This window comes from Liolophura sinensis, chromosome 9 (genome assembly GCF_032854445.1).
Source record: "Liolophura sinensis isolate JHLJ2023 chromosome 9, CUHK_Ljap_v2, whole genome shotgun sequence".
Lineage (NCBI taxonomy): Eukaryota > Metazoa > Mollusca > Polyplacophora > Chitonida > Chitonidae > Liolophura > Liolophura sinensis.
The window spans coordinates 1,442,151-1,467,830 of record NC_088303.1 but is presented as its reverse complement, the minus strand read 5'-3'; the positions used below and the strand labels follow the sequence as shown (position 1 = coordinate 1,467,830).

Below are 25,680 nucleotides of genomic sequence, written 5' to 3'. Positions count from 1 at the left end.
AGGGATGTCAAACTACGTGTCGCGACTACGCGACAATAACGGAACCACTGCGTGAGCTGACGAGACAACACAACGGAAATCCACGTTGACGCCAGCCCGGTCGGTGTTGATGCGATCCTTACACAGGTGGACGGAAACGGACAACATCGCGTCATCTGCTACGCAAGTCGCACGCTCTCGGACGTGGAACGCAGATATTCCCAAACGGAACGAGAGGCTCTGGGCATAGTTTGGGCCTGCGAGAAATTTCATTTAAATGTGTTTGGACAGTCATTCACTGTGATAACTGACCACAAGCCGCTGATACCGATGTTCAACAAGCCGCGCTTCCAGAGACCAGCCCGCATCGAGAGATGGCAGCTTCGTTTACAACCATACGACATGAAAGTTGTTTACTAACCAGGGGCAAACAACCCTGCAGATTTACTGTCTCGACATCTCAAGCGGACAGTCTTTCCTCCGCCAGAAATAAGGCTGATGAATATGTCAATTTCATCGCCGAAAGTGCTGTACCGAAGTCACTTACTCTGATTGATATGCAAACTGCAACCAAACAGGACAAGGTTATGACAAAGCTCACAGCAGCTGTTTCATCTTGAAAGTGGAACAAACATGATCCAGACCTACAGCAGTTCTACAAAATGAAAATCAGACTTTCTGGTGACATTCTTCTTCGCAGATCGCCTATCATCATTCCACAATCTCTCACACATCCTTAAACTTGCCCATGAAGGACACCAGGGCATCGTGAAAACAAAGCGATTGCTGCGCGAAAAAGCCTGGTACCCAGGTATCGACAAGGACACAGAGACGTTAATTAGTCAGTGTATTCCCTGTCAAGCAAACGGACAATCTCCAAAACCAGAGCCACTGAATATGATCGAAATGCCTGACAAGCTCTGGAGTCATGTTAGTGCCGATTTTTGTGGACCTTTTCCAAACTGTGACTACCTCCTAGTTGTCATCAATGATTATTCGCGTTACCCGGAAGATGAAGTTGTGAAATCGACATCAGCCTCCCATGTAATTCCCAAATTTGACAGAATTCTCTCCACACAGGACATTGTCGCCGTACTTAAAACTGACAATGACCCCCCGTACAATGGTAATAAATTCACGAAACTTACGGAAATACAAGGCTTCAAACACAGAAAAGTAACTCCTTAGTGGCCCACAGCCAAACGGCGAGGCGGAACGCTTTATGCGGACCTTAGAAAAAGCTGTCTGATTCTCTTTCATTGAAAAGGGAAAGTGGCAGAAAGATCTCAACCAGTTTCTGCTGAATTATCGAGCAACCCCACATTCAACCACAGGTGTATCCCCGGCCGAGCTACTCTTTTCGCGGCCAATCAAGACCAAACTACCAGAACCTGTAAGCCCTTCGTAGAACGAGAAACATCAATCTGCAAAACAAAGTGATGCACAAGCGAAGCTGAAAATGAAGGCTCGTTCCGACGTGAAATCTGGTGCCTGTCTCCAACCTTAAACCAGAAAATACAGTCCTATTAGCACCCCAAACGTGAAAACAAACTGTCAACCAAATTTGACAAACCCCCATTCAAAGTGGTATCCACAAAAGGATCGATGGTAATAGTCCAAGGTTCTAATGGTGAACAGTACGCACGGAATTGTTCTCATCTGAAGAAAATCCCGAGAATCAACCTATCTGAAGTGGAAATCAACGATCCGTACGATGATCTGGACATTCCATCGGAACCGAACCAGCAGGATATTCCGAGACGCTTCTCGACGAGAAATCGCGTCCTGCCCGCGTATCTGTCTGACAATGTGTGTTGTGTTGGAATGTGAACCTTAGTGAAATTTATTTTTTCACATCCACACTGAAAGGTGAAATTTATTTGCATTGAGTGAAATAATTTGAGTGAAATGTGATCAACTCATTTGAACTTCTCAAATATTTCAATTACTGAGTTTATGCTGACAGATTCAGTGTGAACTGTTTTGATCAACTGCATTTGTTTTGACTGTTCGCGAAATTACGATAACTGTGTTCAAGTTATTTTAAAGGGCGCTATCAACGCAGTGAATTGTTTAATGTGCAGAGAATTCACTATTACGGACAACAGGTTGCCTAACACTGTAATCTCATGGTTTTTAATTTCAAAGTTCCATAAGATTTCGTAAATTTTACTATAGTTCAAAGAGTAATCTGGGTTAATCAGTTATGCCAAGAAAGGAGGGATCAAATGTGTAAGTTTTAGGCCGTATCGATACCCCCTACTGGTTATGTAACATGAGCTAGTCCGGCTCCATGGTAACAAGCGGAGAGTCCGCCCTCATGTAAACAAGCCTGAATACAGCCGTCAAGTGTGTCACCAAACAAACTATTTTATTTGCCTAGTCACAAATAATTAAAACATTATAACTTCAAACTTTGAATTAGTTTACCTAAATCATGTAGGGGATTATTATAAGACCTTAAATGAACAGACATGCGACTTACATCCGTTGAGATGATGAATGTAGCAATATGATGTCACGCGCACGTTACATTCAGTAGCAAATCTGTGTGAGCTTAAGTGCATTTTTATCTGTATGTTTTGGGTTGTTGTCATCGTTTGTCATCGTCTGTTTAGTCGTCATCTACATCATCACCAGTGGTTTCCTTTACATGGTATTCGACACTATAACTGTTTTCAGATCCAGTTCTGCATTTTTCTGTGGTCGTGTGATGGTACTGTAGTGGGCTTACAGGCCTGTGTATTTGATCACGTAAATCCCGAGCTCAAATGCATTAGGGACCGTGCACATTGCAAGAGAGATGGCGATGAATGCGGTTGGTCGGATGGCGGATCTGGCAATTTGAACACCTGCCTCAACGGAGTGCAATCACGAAATGCTTGTAGACCTAACTGACGCACCATATTGGTCCGGAAATGATTTTTGAAACAAATTGTACATTCTTTTAGTTCCCAAACTGTAAGAAACAACAAATAACAGAAACAATCATACTGATAAAATTTGTACAACGAATAAGTACAACTTCATACATTGGCAAATAATTTACATGGCGATAGATTTACACATTAAAAATGGCTGATATCCATGCTTTACTTCCATATTTATGGAGGATTTCCCACGATCAGGCATTTAGTATTTTCATCTTTTCTTGGAGCTCTTCGTTCCTTTTTTAGTTGTCTGGAAAAGATGAAAAAAAAGCAATATAACATCAAACGACACACGCCCCTAAGAATGCTCCTGATGACAAGATTAATTAAGTTGATGTGGTTCAAAATGGTGACTTTCCGGTCTTGGCTCATGGCTCATATGATCAGTAAGGTCTAATTTTTGCAGAAGTCTGCAGATATTCATCTATTTTTAAGTATAATCTTTCAATGCTGATTTGTTCTTATTTACTGCATACATAGGACCAACAAAGGGTTATAACAATGAACATTTCATGGGAGTTCACAAGTCTGTGCTAAAGAATATTCGGTTTCAGGCAATGCAAATAGATGTCCTGCAAATAGATGCTCACACCACTGACATTTCTATGCTTTTATGTGAGGAAAAATAATTATGACTTGCACAAGTCCTAGGTGCAATCTTATTGCGGATAATACTGGAGTATCTATCTAACTTCCTCATGAACAACTGAATATCTACACTTACATACGCTAACACCACTCTTATCTGAAACCCTGGAATCCCCCCCCCCCCACAACCCCCCACCCACACACACACATATCATGTTTACAAGATCAGCATTGTCAAAACTATTGAGGTGTCTAACTTATACTGATACAGTACTACAACTCAACTTATCCTTAATGTAGCCATAATCCCCCAAGATCTGCCTGGCCAAACCACTGCTGTGTCTAACCTATACTGATACAGTACTACAACTCACCTTATCCTTAATGTAGCCATAATCCCCGAAGATCTGCCTGGCCAAACCACTGCTGTGTCTAACCTATACTGATACAGTACTACAACTCACCTTATCCTTAATGTAGCCATAATCCCCCAAGATCTGCCTGGCCAAACCACTGCTGTGTCTAACCTATACTGATACAGTACTACAACTCACCTTATCCTTAATGTAGCCATAATCCCCCAAGATCTGCCTGGCCAAACCACTGCTGTGTCTAACCTATACTGATACAGTACTACAACTCACTTTATCCTTCATGTAGCCACAATCCCCCAAGATCTGCCTGGCCAAACCACTGATGTGTCTAACCTATACTGATACAGTACTACAACTCACCTTATCCTTAATGTAGCCATAATCCCCCAAGATCTGCCTGGCCAAACCACTGCTGTGTCTAACCTATACTGATACAGTACTACAACTCACCTTCTCCTTAATGTAGCCATAATCCCCCAAGATCTGCCTGGCCAAGCCACTGATGTGTCTAACCTATACTGATACAGTACTACAACTCACTTTATCCTTAATGTGGCCACAATCCCCCAAGATCTGCCTGGCCAAGCCACTGATGTGTCTAACCTATACTGATACAGTACTACAACTCACCTTATCCTTAATGTAGCCATAATCCCCCAAGATCTGCCTGGCCAAACCACTGCTGTGTCTAACCTATACTGATACAGTACTACAACTCACCTTATCCTTAATGTAGCCATAATCCCCCAAGATCTGCCTGGCCAAGCCACTGATGTGTCTAACCTATACTGATACAGTACTACAACTCACTTTATCCTTCATGTAGCCACAATCCCCCAAGATCTGCCTGGCCAAACCACTGATGTGTCTAACCTATACTGATACAGTACTACAACTCACCTTATCCTTAATGTAGCCATAATCCCCCAAGATCTGCCTGGCCAAACCACTGCTGTGTCTAACCTATACTGATACAGTACTACAACTCACCTTCTCCTTAATGTAGCCATAATCCCCCAAGATCTGCCTGGCCAAACCACTGCTGTGTCTAACCTATACTGATACAGTACTACAACTCACCTTATCCTTAATGTAGCCATAATCCCCCAAGATCTGCCTGGCCAAGCCACTGATGTGTCTAACCTATACTGATACAGTACTACAACTCACTTTATCCTTCATGTAGCCACAATCCCCCAAGATCTGCCTGGCCAAACCACTGATGTGTCTAACCTATACTGATACAGTACTACAACTCACCTTATCCTTAATGTAGCCATAATCCCCCAAGATCTGCCTGGCCAAACCACTGCTGTGTCTAACCTATACTGATACAGTACTACAACTCACCTTCTCCTTAATGTAGCCATAATCCCCCAAAATCTGCCTGGCCAAGCCACTGATGTGTCTAACCTATACTGATACAGTACTACAACTCACTTTATCCTTAATGTAGCCACAATCCCCCAAGATCTGCCTGGCCAAGCCACTGATGTGTCTAACCTATACTGATACAGTACTACAACTCACCTTATCCTTAATGTAGCCATAATCCTCCAAGATCTGCCTGGCCAAACCACTGCTGTGTCTAACCTATACTGATACAGTACTACAACTCACCTTATCCTTAATGTAGCCATAATCCCCCAAGATCTGCCTGGCCAAGCCACTGATGTGTCTAACCTATACTGATACAGTACTACAACTCACCTTATCCTTAATGTAGCCACAATCCCCCAAGATCTGCCTAGCCAAACCACTGCTGTGTCTAACCTATACTGATACAGTACTACAACTCACCTTATCCTTAATGTAGCCATAATCCCCCAAGATCTGCCTGGCCAAGCCACTGATGTGTCTAACCTATACTGATACAGTACTACAACTCACCTTATCCTTAATGTAGCCATAATCCCCCAAGATCTGCCTGGCCAAACCACTGGTGTGTCTAACCTATACTGATACAGTACTACAACTCACTTTATCCTTAATGTGGCCACAATCCCCCAAGATCTGCCTGGCCAAACCACTGCTGTGTCTAACCTATACAGATACAGTATTACAACTCACCTTATCCTTAATGTAGCCATAATCCCCCAAGATCTGCCTGGCCAAACCACTGATGTGTCTAACCTATACTGATACAGTACTACAACTCACCTTATCCTTAATGTAGCCATAATCCCCCAAGATCTGCCTGGCCAAACCACTGCTGTGTCTAACCTATACTGATACAGTACTACAACTCACCTTCTCCTTAATGTAGCCACAATCCCCCAAGATCTGCCTGGCCAAACCACTGCTGTGTCTAACTTATACTGATACAGTACTACAACTCACCTTCTCCTTAATGTAGCCACAATCCCCCAAGATCTGCCTGGCCAAACCACTGCTGTGTCTAACCTATACTGATACAGTACTACAACTCACTTTATCCTTAATGTAGCCACAATCCCCCAAGATCTGCCTGGCCAAACCACTGCTGTGTCTAACCTATACTGATACAGTACTACAACTCACCTTATCCTTAATGTAGCCACAATCCCCCAAGATCTGCCTGGCCAAACCACTGCTGTGTCTAACCTATACTGATACAGTACTACAACTCACCTTATCCTTAATGTAGCCATAATCCCCCAAGATCTGCCTGGCCAAACCACTGCTGTGTCTAACCTATACTGATACAGTACTACAACTCACCTTCTCCTTAATGTAGCCATAATCCCCCAAGATCTGCCTGGCCAAACCACTGCTGTGTCTAACCTATACTGATACAGTATTACAACTCACCTTATCCTTAATGTAGCCACAATCCCCCAAGATCTGCCTGGCCAAGCCACTGCTGTGTCTAACCTATACTGATACAGTATTACAACTCACCTTCTCCTTAATGTAGCCACAATCCCCCAAGATCTGCCTGGCCAAGCCACTGATGTGTTTGAATCTGTCAGGGCCTAGATGGATACCACCATACCAACGGGTTACCACAACAATCACATCCCGGGCATCAACTGTCTGTACAACAAAATAGCCCCCCAAATCCCCAGCATATAATTGTTTGTGTATATCAACAACTGCAATGGAAACTTAAAATATCACTCTCATAAATATTTCACCATTCCAAATCTTAATTTACTTCATGCGGAAATGTGAGAAAATGAGTGAAGAAAATGGGCAATACTAAATAGAAGTATCCATCCCTTCTCACCAGGCTCGTAGCAATTGATTATTTGAAATGATCATCAGGACAAGACAGATGAGGCAGAATTTTCGTGATAAAAGGGTTGTTGTTATAACCATGATGACCACGGCACAAGGTGGTTTAAAGTTTATTGTGGACAACTTTACAATGTACCTTCTGGGATCGTAAAATTGTGGCAGACATAATGTTTCAGATTTTGATTCTGTATGAATCAGCACTGTCGTAACTCAGAATGGAGGACCATGGTTGTTGCATTAAAATAAGAAAGCCAGTCTCACTTGTAACAGATGTAAGAGCCTGCTGCCTGCCTTTGTCTCCCCATCATCCTCACATCCCATGTGAAACCGGGAAGGGTCGTCCCCACGGCATATCCTATCAAACAGTTACGAGTTAAAACTACAGGTACACATAGGCCTGGCATGTCCTGTCAAACAGCAAGTAGTTAGAACTACAGGAAAACATAGCACTGGCATATCCTGTCAAACAGCAAGCAGTTAAAACTACAGGTACACATAGGCCTGGCATATCCTGTAAAACAGCAAGTAGTAAGAACTACAGGCAAACATAGGACTGGCATATCCTGTCAAACAGCAAGCAGTTAAAACTATAGGTACACATAGGCCTGGCATTTCCTGTAAAACAGCAAGTAGTTAGAACTACAGGCAAACATAGGACTGGCATATCCTGTTAAACAGCAAGCAGTTAAAACTACAGATACACATAGGCCTGGCATGTCCAAACAAAAAGCAAGCAGTTAAAACTACAGGTGCACATAGGAGTGGCATATCCTGTCAAACAGCAAGCAGTAAAAACTACAGGTACACATAGGCCTGGCATGTCCTGTCAAAAAGCAATCAGCTAAAACTACAGGTACACATAGGCCTGGCATATCCTGTCAAACAGCAAGCAGTTAAAACTACAGGTACACAAAGGCCTGGCATGTCCTGTCAAAAAGCAAGCAGCTAAAACTACAGGTACACATAGGCCTGGCATATGCGGTAAAACAGCATGTAGTTAGAACTACAGGCAAACATAGGACTGGCATATCCTGTCAAACAGCAAGCAGTTAAAACTACAGGTACACACAGGCCGGGCATATCCTGTAAAACAGCAAGTAGTTAGAACTTCAGGCAAACATAGGACTGGCATATCCTGTCAAACAGCAAGCAGTTAAAACTACAGGTACACATAGGCCTGACATGTCCTGTCAAACAGCAAGTAGTTAAAACTACAGGTACACATAGGCCTGGCATGTCCTGTCAAACAGTCATGAGTTAAAAGTACAGGTACACATAGGCCTGGCATATCCTGTCAAACAGTAAGCAGTTAAAACTACAGGTACACATAGGCCTGGCATATCCTGTCAAACAGTGATGAGTTAAATCTATAGGTACACATAGGCCTGGCATGTTTTGTCAAACAGTCCTGAGTTAAAACTACAGGTACACATAGGCCTGGCATGTCCTGTCAAACAGTCATGAATTAAATCTACAGGTACAAATAGGCCTGTCACGTTTTGTCAAACAATTATGAGTTAAATCTTTAGGTACACACAGGCCTGGCATGTCCTGTCAAACAGTCATGAGTTAAAACTACAGGTACACATAGGCCTGGCATGTCCTGTCAAACAGTCATGAGTTAAATCTACAGGTACACATAGGCATGGCATGTTTTGTCAAACAGTCATGAGTTAAAACATAACGTGTGCATCATAATTTTCGTTTCATGGACATCTACATGCATGCTACTTTCAATCTGTTTTGTATAGTGTACACAATTTAACTTCATTTACCTACAATGTATAATCTGACTGATATTTAATGTACTGAATAATTTTTCATTTATCTGAGGGTGATGACGATTATAACAGTAGGAATCTGGAGACGCACAAATAAACTACCTCTATTCACCAACTCCTGTCATACACCAGAACTTACACAACCCATGGATAACTTGAGCAAGCGACCTCCTTGATTCAGCCATGACTGGAGAGAGGCAAGCACTTTAGCCAAATGTCCTCTCAGAGGACGTTTACAGCTTTTAGTACTGCTTTGTGGCTGACTATACTGTCACTTTATAACAATAAAGTTATTAACTTTTGGGAATGACTGTACATGTACAGTGTACAATTATTTAACCCTTTAACTTTAAAAAACTAAATTTGGTTTGAAACCTCATCATGAGAAAGGCTTGAACTACCGGACACAACAGTTCTGATACATCAGTTTTTCCACTCCTCTTCTACTTCATTATCCATCTACCTTTTATAGAAAGGGTACCTGAACATTAAACGCTCAAATTGCCAAGATTACTACTTACCGATAAGCAAAGATGTTATGTGTCGCAGCTGCAATTTTTCTATCCTCCTTTAGTTTGTCCAACACGATCTTCACCTGAGGAAAACATCAATACAACATAACATATATCTGATGTTCATAATGCAGTATCTAGGTTTTCTTTTGGCCTTTAATACAAAGATCACGCACATAGAAGCAACATTACAAATGGTCTTCTACTCATGTTGCATGGCAAGAAAATAAAGCACATAAATTATACATATGTATGTGAGCTTAAAGTAATATTCTCCATCCAGTGTTCAAATGAAAGTCTTCTTTACACAATCTTTAGGGTGGACACATGTAAAATAGATTGACCTAAGAAGCTCAGCTTATATTAATAGCACGGAGTAATCTGATTAAAATGGACATTTTCAGTCATAAGCTTACAGGTATCTGAATAAAATAAACATGTTCAGACATAAGTTTAGAAGTATCTGATTAAAATGAACATTTTCAGTCACAAGTCTAATGTATCTGATTAAAATGAACATTTTCAGTCACAAGTCTAAAGGTATTTGATTAAAATGAACATTTTCAATCACAAGTCTAATGTATCTGATTAAAATGAACATTTTCAGTCACAAGTCTAAAGGTATCTGATTCAAATGAACATTTTCAATCACAAGTCTAATGTATCTGATTAAAATGAACATTTTTAGTCATAGGTCCAGAGGTATCTGATTAAAACGAACATTTTTAGTCACAGGTCCAGACGTATCTGATTAAAATGAACATTTTCAATCAAAAGTCTAAAGGTATCTGATTAAAATGAACATTTTCAATCACAGGCCAGAGGTATCTGATTAAAATGAACATTTTCAATCACAAGTCTAATGTATCTGATTAAAATGAACATTTTCAATCACAAGTCTAATGTATCTGATTAAAATGAACATTTTCAATCAAAAGTCTAAAGGTATCTGATTAAAATGAACATTTTCAATCACAGGTCCAGAGGTATCTGATTAAAATGAACATTTTCAATCACAAGTCTAATGTATCTGATTAAAATGAACATTTTCAATCACAAGTCTAATGTATCTGATTAAAATGAACATTTTCAATCACAAGTCTAAAGGTATTTGATTAAAATGAACATTTTCAGTCACAAGTCTAATGTATCTGATTAAAATGAACATTTTCAGTCACAAGTCTAAAGGTATTTGATTAAAATGAACATTTTCAATCACAAGTCTAATGTATCTGATTAAAATGAACATTTTCAGTCACAAGTCTAAAGGTATCTGATTAAAATGAACATTTTCAATCACAAGTCTAATGTATCTGATTAAAATGAACATTTTCAATCATAAGTCTAAAGGTATCTGATTAAAATGAACATTTTCAATCAAAAGTCTAATGTATATGATTAAAATGAACATTTTCAATCACAAGTCTAATGTATCTGATTAAAATGAACATTTTCAATCACAAGTCTAATGTATCTGATTAAATTGAACATTTTCAATCACAAGTCTAATGTATCTGATTAAAATGAACATTTTCAATCAAAAGTCTAAAGGTATCTGATTAAAATGAACATTTTCAGTCACAGGTCCAGAGGTATCTGATTAAAATGAACATTTTCAATCACAAGTCTAATGTATCTGATTAAAATAAACATTTTCAGTCACAAGTCTAATGTATCTGATTAAAATGAACATTTTCAATCACAGGCCAGAGGTATCTGATTAAAATGAACATTTTCAATCACAAGTCTAAAGGTATCTGATTAAAATGAACATTTTCAATCACAAGTCTAAAGGTATCTGATTAAAATAAACATTTTCAATCACAAGTCTAAAGGTATTTGATTAAAATGAACATTTTCAATCACAAGTCTAATGTATCTGATTAAAATGAACATTTTCAATCACAAGTCTAATGTATCTGATTAAAATGAACATTTTCAATCACAGGCCAGAGGTATCTGATTAAAATGAACATTTTCAATCACAAGTCTAATGTATCTGATTAAAATGAACATTTTCAATCACAAGTCTAAAGGTATCTGATTAAAATGAACATTTTCAATCACAAGTCTAAAGGTATCTGATTAAAATGAACATTTTCGGTCACAAGTCTAATGTATCTGATTAAAATGAACATTTTCAATCACAAGTCTAAAGGTATCTGATTAAAATGAACATTTTCAATCACAAGTCTAAAGGTATCTGATTAAAATGAACATTTTCGGTCACAAGTCTAAAGGTATTTGATTAAAATGAACATTTTCAATCACAAGTCTAATGTATCTGATTAAAATGAACATTTTCAATCATAAGTCTAAAGGTATCTGATTAAAATGAACATTTTCAATCACAAGTCTAATGTATCTGATTAAAATAAACATTTTCAATCACAAGTCTAATGTATCTGATTAAAATGAACATTTTCAATCACAAGTCTAATGTATCCAATTAAAATGAACATTTTCAGTCACAAGTCTAATGTATCTGATTAAAATGAACATTTTCATTCACAGGTCCAGAGGTATCTGATTAAAATGAACATTTTCAATCACAAGTGTAAAGGTATCTGATTCAAATGAACATTTTCAATCACAAGTCTAAAGGTATCTGATTAAAATGAACATTTTCAATCACAAGTCTAAAGGTATTTGATTAAAATGAACATTTTCAGTCATAGGTCCAGAAGTATCTGATTAAAATGAACATTTTCAATCATAAGTTTAATGTATCTGATTAAAATGAACATTTTCAGTCATAAGCTTAGTGGTATCTGATTAAAATGAACATTTTCAGTCACAAGTCTAATGTATCTGATTCAAATGAACATTTTTAGTCATAGGTCCAGAGGTATCTGATTAAAATGAACATTTTTAGTCACAGGTCCAGACGTATCTGATTAAAATGAACATTTCCAATCAAAAGTCTAAAGGTATCTGATTAAAATGAACATTTTCAATCACAGGCCAGAGGTATCTGATTAAAATGAACATTTTCAGTCATAGATCCACAGGTATCTGATTAAACTGAACATTTTCAATCACAAGTCTAATGTATCTGATTAAAATGAGTCACAGGTCCAGATGTATCTGATTAAAATGAACATTTCCAATCAAAAGTCTAAAGGTATCTGATTAAAATGAACATTTTCAATCACAGGCCAGAGGTATCTGATTAAAATGAACATTTTCAGTCATAGATCCAGAGGTATCTGATTAAACTGAACATTTTCAATCACAAGTCTAATGTATCTGATTAAAATGAACATTTTCAATCACAAGTCTAATGTATCTGATTAAAATGAACATTTTCAATCACAAGTCTAATGTATCTGATTAAAATGAACATTTTCAGTCACAGGTCCAGAGGTATCTGATTAAAATGAACATTTTCAGTCACAGGTCCAGAGGTATCTGATTAAAATAAACATTTTCAATCACAAGTCTAATGTATCTGAATAAAATGAACATTTTCAGTCACAGGTCCAGAGGTATCTGATTAAAATGAACATTTTCAATCACAGGTCCAGAGGTATCTGATTAAAATGAACATTTTCAATCACAAGTCTAAAGGTATCTGATTAAAATGAACATTTTCAGTCACAGGTCTAATGTATCTGATTCAAATGAATATTTTTAGTCATAGGTCCAGACGTATCTGATTAAAATGAACATTTTTAGTCACAGGTCCAGACGTATCTGATTAAAATGAACATTTTCAATCAAAAGTCTAAAGGTATCTGATTCAAATGAACATTTTCAATCACAGGCCAGAGGTATCTGAATAAAATCAACATTTTCAATCACAAGTCTAATGTATCTGATTAAAATGAACATTTTCAATCACAAGTCTAAAGGTATCTGATTAAAATGAACATTTTCAATCACAAGTCTAATGTATCTGATTAAAATGAACATTTTCAATCAAAAGTCTAAAGGTATCTGATTAAAATGAACATTTTCAGTCACAGGTCCAGAGGTATCTGATTAAACTGAACATTTTCAATCACAAGTCTAATGTATCTGATTAAAATGAACATTTTCAATCAAAAGTCTAAAGGTATCTGATTAAAATGAACATTTTCAATCACAGGTCCAGAGGTATCTGATTAAAATGAACATTTTCAATCACAAGTCTAATGTATCTGATTAAAATGAACATTTTCAATCACAAGTCTAATGTATCTGATTAAAATGAACATTTTCAATCACAAGTCTAAAGGTATTTGATTAAAATGAACATTTTCAGTCACAAGTCTAATGTATCTGATTAAAATGAACATTTTCAGTCACAAGTCTAAAAGTATTTGATTAAAATGAACATTTTCAATCACAAGTCTAATGTATCTGATTAAAATGAACATTTTCAGTCACAAGTCTAAAGGTATCTGATTCAAATGAACATTTTCAATCACAAGTCTAATGTATCTGATTAAAATGAACATTTTTAGTCATAGGTCCAGAGGTATCTGATTAAAACGAACATTTTTAGTCACAGGTCCAGACGTATCTGATTAAAATGAACATTTTCAATCAAAAGTCTAAAGGTATCTGATTAAAATGAACATTTTCAATCACAGGCCAGAGGTATCTGATTAAAATGAACATTTTCAATCACAAGTCTAATGTATCTGATTAAAATGAACATTTTCAATCAAAAGTCTAAAGGTATCTGATTAAAATGAACATTTTCAATCACAGGTCCAGAGGTATCTGATTAAAATGAACATTTTCAATCAAAAGTCTAAAGGTATCTGATTAAAATGAACATTTTCAATCACAGGCCTAAAGGTATTTGATTAAAATGAACATTTTCAGTCACAAGTCTAATGTATCTGATTAAAATGAACATTTTCAGTCACAAGTCTAAAGGTATTTGATTAAAATGAACATTTTCAATCACAAGTCTAATGTATCTGATTAAAATGAACATTTTCAGTCACAAGTCTAAAGGTATCTGATTCAAATGAACATTTTCAATCACAAGTCTAATGTATCTGATTAAAATGAACATTTTCAATCATAAGTCTAAAGGTATCTGATTAAAATGAACATTTTCAATCACAAGTCTAATGTATCTGATTAAAATGAACATTTTCAATCACAAGTCTAATGTATCTGATTAAAATGAACATTTTCAATCACAAGTCTAATGTATCTGATTAAAATGAACATTTTCAATCACAAGTCTAATGTATCTGATTAAAATGAACATTTTCAATCAAAAGTCTAAAGGTATCTGATTAAAATGAACATTTTCAGTCACAGGTCCAGAGGTATCTGATTAAATTGAACATTTTCAATCACAAGTCTAATGTATCTGATTAAAATGAACATTTTCAGTCACAAGTCTAATGTATCTGATTAAAATAAACATTTTCAGTCACAAGTCTAATGTATCTGATTAAAATGAACATTTTCAATCACAGGCCAGAGGTATCTGATTAAAATGAACATTTTCAATCACAAGTCTAAAGGTATCTGATTAAAATGAACATTTTCAATCACAAGTCTAAAGGTATCTGATTAAAATAAACATTTTCAATCACAAGTCTAAAGGTATTTGATTAAAATGAACATTTTCAATCACAAGTCTAATGTATCTGATTAAAATGAACATTTTCAATCACAAGTCTAATGTATCTGATTAAAATGAACATTTTCAATCACAGGCCAGAGGTATCTGATTAAAATGAACATTTTCAATCACAAGTCTAATGTATCTGATTAAAATGAACATTTTCAATCACAAGTCTAAAGGTATCTGATTAAAATGAACATTTTCGGTCACAAGTCTAATGTATCTGATTAAAATGAACATTTTCAATCACAAGTCTAAAGGTATCTGATTAAAATGAACATTTTCAATCACAAGTCTAAAGGTATCTGATTAAAATGAACATTTTCGGTCACAAGTCTAAAGGTATTTGATTAAAATGAACATTTTCAATCACAAGTCTAATGTATCTGATTAAAATGAACATTTTCAATCATAAGTCTAAAGGTATCTGATTAAAATGAACATTTTCAATCACAAGTCTAATGTATCTGATTAAAATGAACATTTTCAGTCACAAGTCTAATGTATCTGATTAAAATGAACATTTTCAGTCACAAGTCTAATGTATCTGATTAAAATGAACATTTTCAGTCACAAGTCTAATGTATCTGATTAAAATGAACATTTTCATTCACAGGTCCAGAGGTATCTGATTAAAATGAACATTTTCAATCACAAGTGTAAAGGTATCTGATTCAAATGAACATTTTCAATCACAAGTCTAAAGGTATCTGATTAAAATGAACATTTTCAATCACAAGTCTAAAGGTATTTGATTAAAATGAACATTTTCAGTCATAGGTCCAGAAGTATCTGATTAAAATGAACATTTTCAATCATAAGTTTAATGTATCTGATTAAAATGAACATTTTCAGTCATAAGCTTAGTGGTATCTGATTAAAATGAACATTTTCAGTCACAAGTCTAATGTATCTGATTCAAATGAACATTTTTAGTCATAGGTCCAGAGGTATCTGATTAAAATGAACATTTTTAGTCACAGGTCAAGACGTATCTGATTAAAATGAACATTTCCAATCAAAAGTCTAAAGGTATCTGATTAAAATGAACATTTTCAATCACAGGCCAGAGGTATCTGATTAAAATGAACATTTTCAGTCATAGATCCAGAGGTATCTGATTAAACTGAACATTTCCAATCACAAGTCTAATGTATCTGATTAAAATGAGTCACAGGTCCAGACGTATCTGATTAAAATGAACATTTCCAATCAAAAGTCTAAAGGTATCTGATTAAAATGAACATTTTCAATCACAGGCCAGAGGTATCTGATTAAAATGAACATTTTCAGTCATAGATCCAGAGGTATCTGATTAAACTGAACATTTTCAATCACAAGTCTAATGTATCTGATTAAATTGAACATTTTCAATCACAAGTCTAATGTATCTGATTAAAATGAACATTTTCAGTCACAGGTCCAGAGGTATCTGATTAAAATGAACATTTTCAGTCACAGGTCCAGAGGTATCTGATTAAAATAAACATTTTCAATCACAAGTCTAATGTATCTGATTAAAATGAACATTTTCAGTCACAGGTCCAGAGGTATCTGATTAAAATGAACATTTTCAATCACAGGTCCAGAGGTATCTGATTAAAATGAACATTTTCAGTCACAGGCCAGAGGTATCTGATTAAAATGAACATTTTCAATCACAAGTCTAAAGGTATCTGATTAAAATGAACATTTTTAGTCACAGGTCCAGAGGCATCTGATTAAAATGAACATTTTCAGTCACAGGCCAGAGGTATCTGATTAAAATGAACATTTTCAATCACAAGTCTAAAGGTATCTGATTAAAATGAACATTTTCTGCCATAAGCCTAGTGGTATCTGATTAAAATGAACATTTTCAGTCACAGGTCCAGAAGTATCTGATTAAAATCAACATTTTTAATCATAAGTCTAATGTATCTGATTAAAATGAACATTTTCAATCATAAGTCTAAAGGTATCTGATTAAAATGAACATTTTCAATCACAAGTGTAAAGGTATCTGATTAAAATGAACATTTTCAATCACAAGTCTAAAGGTATTTGATTAAAATGAACATTTTCAGTCATAGGTCCAGAAGTATCTGATTAAAATGAACATTTTCAATCATAAGTTTAATGTATCTGATTAAAATGAACATTTTCAGTCATAAGCTTAGTGGTATCTGATTAAAATGAACATTTTCAGTCACAAGTCTAATGTATCTGATTCAAATGAACATTTTTAGTCATAGGTCCAGAGGTATCTGATTAAAATGAACATTTTTAGTCACAGGTCCAGACGTATCTGATTAAAATGAACATTTCCAATCAAAAGTCTAAAGGTATCTGATTAAAATGAACATTTTCAATCACAGGCCAGAGGTATCTGATTAAAATGAACATTTTCAGTCATAGATCCAGAGGTATCTGATTAAACTGAACATTTCCAATCACAAGTCTAATGTATCTGATTAAAATGAGTCACAGGTCCAGACGTATCTGATTAAAATGAACATTTCCAATCAAAAGTCTAAAGGTATCTGATTAAAATGAACATTTTCAATCACAGGCCAGAGGTATCTGATTAAAATGAACATTTTCAGTCATAGATCCAGAGGTATCTGATTAAACTGAACATTTCCAATCACAAGTCTAATGTATCTGATTAAAATGAGTCACAGGTCCAGACGTATCTGATTAAAATGAACATTTCCAATCAAAAGTCTAAAGGTATCTGATTAAAATGAACATTTTCAATCACAGGCCAGAGGTATCTGATTAAAATGAACATTTTCAGTCATAGATCCAGAGGTATCTGATTAAACTGAACATTTTCAATCACAAGTCTAATGTATCTGATTAAAATGAACATTTTCAATCACAAGTCTAATGTATCTGATTAAAATGAACATTTTCAATCACAAGTCTAATGTATCTGATTAAAATGAACATTTTTAGTCACAGATCCAGAGGTATCTGATTAAAATGAACATTTTCAATCACAGGTCCAGAGGTATCTGATTAAAATGAACATTTTCAGTCACAGGCCAGAGGTATCTGATTAAAATGAACATTTTCAATCACAAGTCTAAAGGTATCTGATTAAAATGAACATTTTTAGTCACAGGTCGAGAGGTATCTGATTAAAATGAACATTTTCAGTCACAGGCCAGAGGTATCTGATTAAAATGAACATTTTCAATCACAAGTCTAAAGGTATCTGATTAAAATGAACATTTTCTGCCATAAGCCTAGTGGTATCTGATTAAAATGAACATTTTCAGTCACAGGTCCAGAAGTATCTGATTAAAATCAACATTTTTAATCATAAGTCTAATGTATCTGATTAAAATGAACATTTTCAATCATAAGTCTAAAGGTATCTGATTAAAATGAACATTTTCAATCACAAGTCTAATGTATCTGATTAAAATGAACATTTTCAATCACAAGTCTAATGTATCTGATTAAAATAAACATTTTCAGTCACAAGTCTAATGTATCTGATTAAAATGAACATTTTCAATCACAGGCCAGAGGTATCTGATTAAAATGAACATTTTCAATCACAAGTCTAAAGGTATCTGATTAAAATGAACATTTTCAATCACAAGTCTAAAGGTATCTGATTAAAATAAACATTTTCAATCACAAGTCTAAAGGTATTTGATTAAAATGAACATTTTCAATCACAAGTCTAATGTATCTGATTAAAATGAACATTTTCAATCACAAGTCTAATGTATCTGATTAAAATGAACATTTTCAATCACAGGCCAGAGGTATCTGATTAAAATGAACATTTTCAATCACAAGTCTAATGTATCTGATTAAAATGAACATTTTCAATCACAAGTCTAAAGGTATCTGATTAAAATGAACATTTTCGGTCACAAGTCTAATGTATCTGATTAAAATGAACATTTTCAATCACAAGTCTAAAGGTATCTGATTAAAATGAACATTTTCAATCACAAGTCTAAAGGTATCTGATTAAAACGAACATTTTCGGTCACAAGTCTAAAGGTATTTGATTAAAATGAACATTTTCAATCACAAGTCTAATGTATCTGATTAAAATGAACATTTTCAATCATAAGTCTAAAGGTATCTGATTAAAATGAACATTTTCAATCACAAGTCTAATGTATCTGATTAAAATGAACATTTTCAGTCACAAGTCTAATGTATCTGATTAAAATGAACATTTTCAGTCACAAGTCTAATGTATCTGATTAAAATGAACATTTTCAGTCACAAGTCTAATGTATCTGATTAAAATGAACATTTTCATTCACAGGTCCAGAGGTATCTGATTAAAATGAACATTTTCAATCACAAGTGTAAAGGTATCTGATTCAAATGAACATTTTCAATCACAAGTCTAAAGGTATCTGATTAAAATGAACATTTTCAATCACAAGTCTAAAGGTATTTGATTAAAATGAACATTTTCAGTCATAGGTCCAGAAGTATCTGATTAAAATGAACATTTTCAATCATAAGTTTAATGTATCTGATTAAAATGAACATTTTCAGTCATAAGCTTAGTGGTATCTGATTAAAATGAACATTTTCAGTCACAAGTCTAATGTATCTGATTCAAATGAACATTTTTAGTCATAGGTCCAGAGGTATCTGATTAAAATGAACATTTTTAGTCACAGGTCCAGACGTATCTGATTAAAATGAACATTTTTAGTCACAGGTCCAGACGTATCTGATTAAAATGAACATTTCCAATCAAAAGTCTAAAGGTATCTGATTAAAATGAACATTTTCAATCACAGGCCAGAGGTATCTGATTAAAATGAACATTTTCAGTCATAGATCCAGAGGTATCTGATTAAACTGAACATTTCCAATCACAAGTCTAATGTATCTGATTAAAATGAGTCACAGGTCCAGACGTATCTGATTAAAATGAACATTTCCAATCAAAAGTCTAAAGGTATCTGATTAAAATGAACATTTTCAATCACAGGCCAGAGGTATCTGATTAAAATGAACATTTTCAGTCATAGATCCAGAGGTATCTGATTAAACTGAACATTTTCAATCACAAGTCTAATGTATCTGATTAAAATGAACATTTTCAATCACAAGTCTAATGTATCTGATTAAAATGAACATTTTCAATCACAAGTCTAATGTATCTGATTAAAATGAACATTTTCAGTCACAGGTCCAGAGGTATCTGATTAAAATGAACATTTTCAGTCACAGGTCCAGAGGTATCTGATTAAAATAAACATTTTCAATCACAAGTCTAATGTATCTGATTAAAATGAACATTTTCAGTCACAGGTCCAGAGGTATCTGATTAAAATGAACATTTTCAATCACAGGTCCAGAGGTATCTGATTAAAATGAACATTTTCAGTCACAGGCCAGAGGTATCTGATTAAAATGAACATTTTCAATCACAAGTCTAAAGGTATCTGATTAAAATGAACATTTTTAGTCACAGGTCTAGAGGCATCTGATTAAAATGAACATTTTCAGTCACAGGCCAGAGGTATCTGATTAAAATGAACATTTTCAATCACAAGTCTAAAGGTATCTGATTAAAATGAACATTTTCAGTCACAGGTCCAGAAGTATCTGATTAAAATCAACATTTTTAATCACAAGTCTAATGTATCTGATTAAAATGAACATTTTCAGTCACAAGTCTAATGTATCTGATTAAAATGAACATTTTCAGTCACAGGTCCAGAGGTATCTAATTAAAACGAACATTTTCAGTCATAAGCTTAGTGGTATCTGATTAAAATGAACATTTTCAATCACAAGTCTAAAGGTATTTGATTAAAATGAACATTTTCAGTCACAGGCCAGAGGTATCTGATTGAAATGAACATTTTCAGTCATAATCTTAGAGGTATCTGATTAAAATGAACATTTTCAATCACAAGTCTAATGTATCTGATTAAAATGAACATTTTCAATCACAAGTCTAATGTATCTGATTAAAATGAACATTTTCAATCACAAGTGTAAAGGTATCTGATTAAAATGAACATTTTCAATCACAAGTCTAATGTATCTGATTAAAATGAACATTTTCAGTCACAAGTCTAATGTATCTGATTCAAATGAACATTTTTAGTCACAGGTCCAGACGTATCTGATTAAAATGAACATTTTTAGTCACAGGTCCAGACGTATCTGATTAAAATGAACATTTCCAATCAAAAGTCTAAAGGTATCTGATTAAAATGAACATTTTCAATCACAGGCCAGAGGTATCTGATTAAAATGAACATTTTCAGTCATAGATCCAGAGGTATCTGATTAAACTGAACATTTTCAATCACAAGTCTAATGTATCTGATTAAAATGAACATTTTCAATCACAAGTCTAAAGGTATCTGATTAAAATGAACATTTTCAATCACAAGTCTAATGTATCTGATTAAAATGAACATTTTCAATCACAAGTCTAATGTATCTGATTAAAATGAACATTTTCAGTCACAGGTCCAGAGGTATCTGATTAAAATGAACATTTTCAGTCACAGGTCCAGAGGTATCTGATTAAAATAAACATTTTCAATCACAAGTCTAATGTATCTGATTAAAATGAACATTTTCAGTCACAGGTCCAGAGGTATCTGATTAAAATGAACATTTTCAATCACAGGTCCAGAGGTATCTGATTAAAATGAAGATTTTCAGTCACAGGCCAGAGGTATCTGATTAAAATGAACATTTTCAATCACAAGTCTAAAGGTATCTGATTAAAATGAACATTTTTAGTAACAGGTCCAGAGGTATCTGATTAAAATGAACATTTTCAGTCACAGGCCAGAGGTATCTGATTAAAATGAACATTTTCAATCACAAGTCTAATGTATCTGATTAAAATGAACATTTTCAGTCACAAGTCTAATGTATCTGATTAAAATGAACATTTTCAGTCACAGGTCCAGAGGTATCTAATTAAAACGAACATTTTCAGTCATAAGCTTAGTGGTATCTGATTAAAATGAACATTTTCAATCACAAGTCTAAAGGTATTTGATTAAAATGAACATTTTCAGTCACAGGCCAGAGGTATCTGATTGAAATGAACATTTTCAGTCATAATCTTAGAGGTATCTGATTAAAATGAACATTTTCAGTCACAGGTCCAGAGGTATCTGATTAAAATGAACATTTTCAGTCACAGGTCCAGAGGTATCGGATTAAAATTAACAGAAACATGTTGAGTCACAAACTAAATTAATATGAGGAAACTAATTAATATGAAGATGTTTAGTCATAAGCTGAGAGGCATCTGATTAACATGCATATGTTGCCTCATACACCTGGATGAGTCTGCTCAACATAAACAGTTTGAGCCATACGCCTGGATGTATTTGCTCAACATGAACAGTTTGAGCCATACACCTGGATGTATCTGCTTAACATGAACAGTTTGAGTCAGTTTGAGTAATGCACCTGGATGTATATGCTCAACATAAACAGTTTGAGTCATACATCTGGATGTGTGCTCAATATGAACAGTTTAAGTCATACACCTGGATGAATCTGCTCAACATGAACAGTTTGAGCCATACACCTGGATGTATCTGCTCAACATGAACAGATTGAGTCATACACCTAGATGCCTGCTCAACAATAACAGTTTCAGCCATACACCTGGATGAATCTGCTCAACATGACCAGATTGAGCCATACACCTGAATGTATCTGCTCAACATAAACAGTTTGAGCCATAGACCTGGATGTATCTGCTCAACATGAACAGTTTGAGTCAGTTTGAGTAATGCACCTGGATGTATATGCTCAACATAAACACTTTGAGTCATACACCTGGATGTGTGCTCAACATGAACAGTTTGAGTAATGCACCTGGATGTATCTGCTCAACATGAACAGTTTGAGTCATACACCTGGATGTCTGCTCAACATGAACAGTTTGAGTAATGCACCTGGACGTATATGCTGAACATGAACAGTTTCAGCCATACAACTGGATGTATCTGCTCAACATGAAAAGTTTGAGCCATACACCTGAATGTACTTGCTCAACATTATCAGTTTGAGCCATACACCTGGATGTATCTGCTAAACATGAACAGTTTGAGTCATACACCTGGATGTATCTGCTCAACATGATCAGTTAGAGCCATACACCTTTAGACGTTTAGAGTCATACTTGAGTCATATGTCCAGAATGTTCAATATGAACAGTCTGAATCAGTAGCCTGGAAGTACTATGTTCAACACACACAATTCAAGGATTGAAGAGCTCACCTGAGAAACATGGATAACAGGAGCTAAATGGGCCATGAATTTACTCTTCCTGTCTGAAAGTGGTTCTCCATGTTTTATCTCTGGGCAGGTATACACTGTAAAATATAAACAACCAAACATACACTCTGGGCAGACACACACCATGGAAGATAAACAACCAAACATACACTCTGTGCAGATATACACTGTGAAAGATAAACAACCAAACATACACTCTGGACAGGTACACACCATGGAAGATAAACAACCAAACATACACTCTGTGCATATATACACAATGTTAAAGACAAACAACCAAACATACACTCTAGACAGGTACACACCTTGGAAGATAAACAACCGAACATACACTCTTTGCAGATATACACTATGAAAGATAAACGACCAAACATACACTCTGGGCAGGTATACACTGTGAAAGATAAACAACCAAACATACACTCTGTGCAGATATACAATGTGAAAGATAAACAACCAAACATACACTCTGGGCAGATACACACCATGGAAGATAAACAACCAAACGTACACTCTGTGCATATATACACAATGTGAAAGATAAACAACCAAACATACACTCTAGACAGGTACACACCATGGAAGATAAACAACCAAACATACACTCTGTGCAGATATACACTGTGAAAGATAAACAACCAAACATACGCTCTGGACAGGTACACACCAAGGAAGATAAACAACCAAAGATACACTCTGTGCAGATATACACTGTGAAAGATAAACAACCAAACATACACTCTGGACAGGTACACACCATGGAAGATAAACAACCAAACATACGCTCTGTGCATATATACACTGTGAAAGATAAACAACCAAACATACACTCTAGACAGGTACACACCATGGAAGATAAACAACCAATCATACACTCTAGAGAGGTACACACCATGGAAGATTAACAACCAAACATACACTCTGTGCAGATATACACTGTAAAAGATAAACAACCAAACATACGCTCTGTGCATATATACACTGTGAAAGATAAACAACCAAACATACACTCTAGACAGGTACACACCATGGAAGATAAACAACCAAACATACGCTCTGTGCATATATACACTGTGAAAGATAAACAACCAAACATACGCTCTAGACAGGTACACACCATGGAAGATAAACAACCAAACATATGCTCTGTGCAGATATACACTGTGAAAGATAAACAACCAAACATACACTCTAGACAGGTACACACCATGGAAGATAAACAACCAAACATACGCTCTGTGCATATATACACTGTGAAAGATAAACAACCAAACATACACTCTGGACAGGTACACACCATGGAAGATAAACAACCAAACATACACTCTGGACAGGTACACACCATGGAAGATAAACAACCAAAGATACACTCTGTGCAGATATACACTGTGAAAGATAAACAACCAAACATACGCTCTGGACAGGTACACACCAAGGAAGATAAACAACCAAACATACACTATGTGCAGATATACAATGTGAAAGATAAACAACCAAACATACGCTCTGGACAGGTACACACCAAGGAAGATAAACAACCAAAGATACACTCTGTGCAGATATACAATGTGAAAGATAAACAACCAAACAGACATTCTGGACAGGTATACACTGTGAAAGGCAAACAACCAAACATACACTCTGGACAGATATATACTGTGAAAGATAAACAACCAATCATACACTCAGGGCAGATAAACAATGTGAAAGATAAACAACCAATCATAAACTCAGGGCAGATAAACAATGTGAAAGATAAACAACCAAACATACATTCTGGGCAGATTTACACTGTGAAAGATCAACAACCAAATATACACTCTGGACAAATATACACTGTGAAATATAAACAACCAAACATACACTCTCGGCAGGCATACACTGTGAAAGATAACCATCCAAAACATACACTCTGGACAGATATACACTGTGAAAGATAAACATCCAAAACATACACTCTGGACAGATATACACTGTGAAAGATAAACAACCAAACATACACTTTGGGCAGATATACAGTGTGTCAGATAAACAACCAAACATACATTCTGGGCAGATTTACACCTTAAAAGATAAACAACCAAACATACACTCTGGGCGGATACACAATGTGAAAGATAAACAACCAAACATACATTCTGGGCAGATATACACTATGAAAAATAAACAAATAAACATACACTCTGGGCAAATATACAGTGTGAAAGATAAACAACCAAAACATACACTCTGGACAGATATACACTGTGAAAGATAAACAACCAAAATATACACTCTGGGCAGATATACAGTGTGAAAGATGAAAAACCAACAATACAATCTGGACAGATATACACTGTGAAAGATAAACAACAAAACATACAGTCTGGACAGGTATACAGTGTGAAAGATAAACAACCAATCATACATTCTGGGTGCATACACAATGTGAAAGATAAACAACCAAACCTACAC

The 25,680-nt window shown here is 35.3% G+C and overlaps 1 protein-coding gene across 2 annotated transcripts in view; it reads right to left on the bottom strand.

The window, feature by feature from the left end:
• Window positions 1-2,324: 2,324 nt before the first annotated feature.
• The window catches only part of LOC135475246 (protein IMPACT-like), a 49,775-nt gene continuing 26,419 nt past the window's right edge, over window positions 2,325-25,680 (bottom strand). For both annotated transcript variants that reach the window (XM_064755070.1, XM_064755072.1), the window contains 5 exons: window positions 23,209-23,303; window positions 9,393-9,466; window positions 7,352-7,445; window positions 6,752-6,886; window positions 2,325-3,159 (listed from right to left, as the gene is read on the bottom strand). In XM_064755070.1, coding sequence (XP_064611140.1) covers window positions 3,121-3,159; window positions 6,752-6,886; window positions 7,352-7,445; window positions 9,393-9,466; window positions 23,209-23,303 — 437 coding nt within the window. In that variant the 3' untranslated portion in view covers window positions 2,325-3,120. The remainder of the gene's footprint in view (window positions 3,160-6,751; window positions 6,887-7,351; window positions 7,446-9,392; window positions 9,467-23,208; window positions 23,304-25,680) is intronic.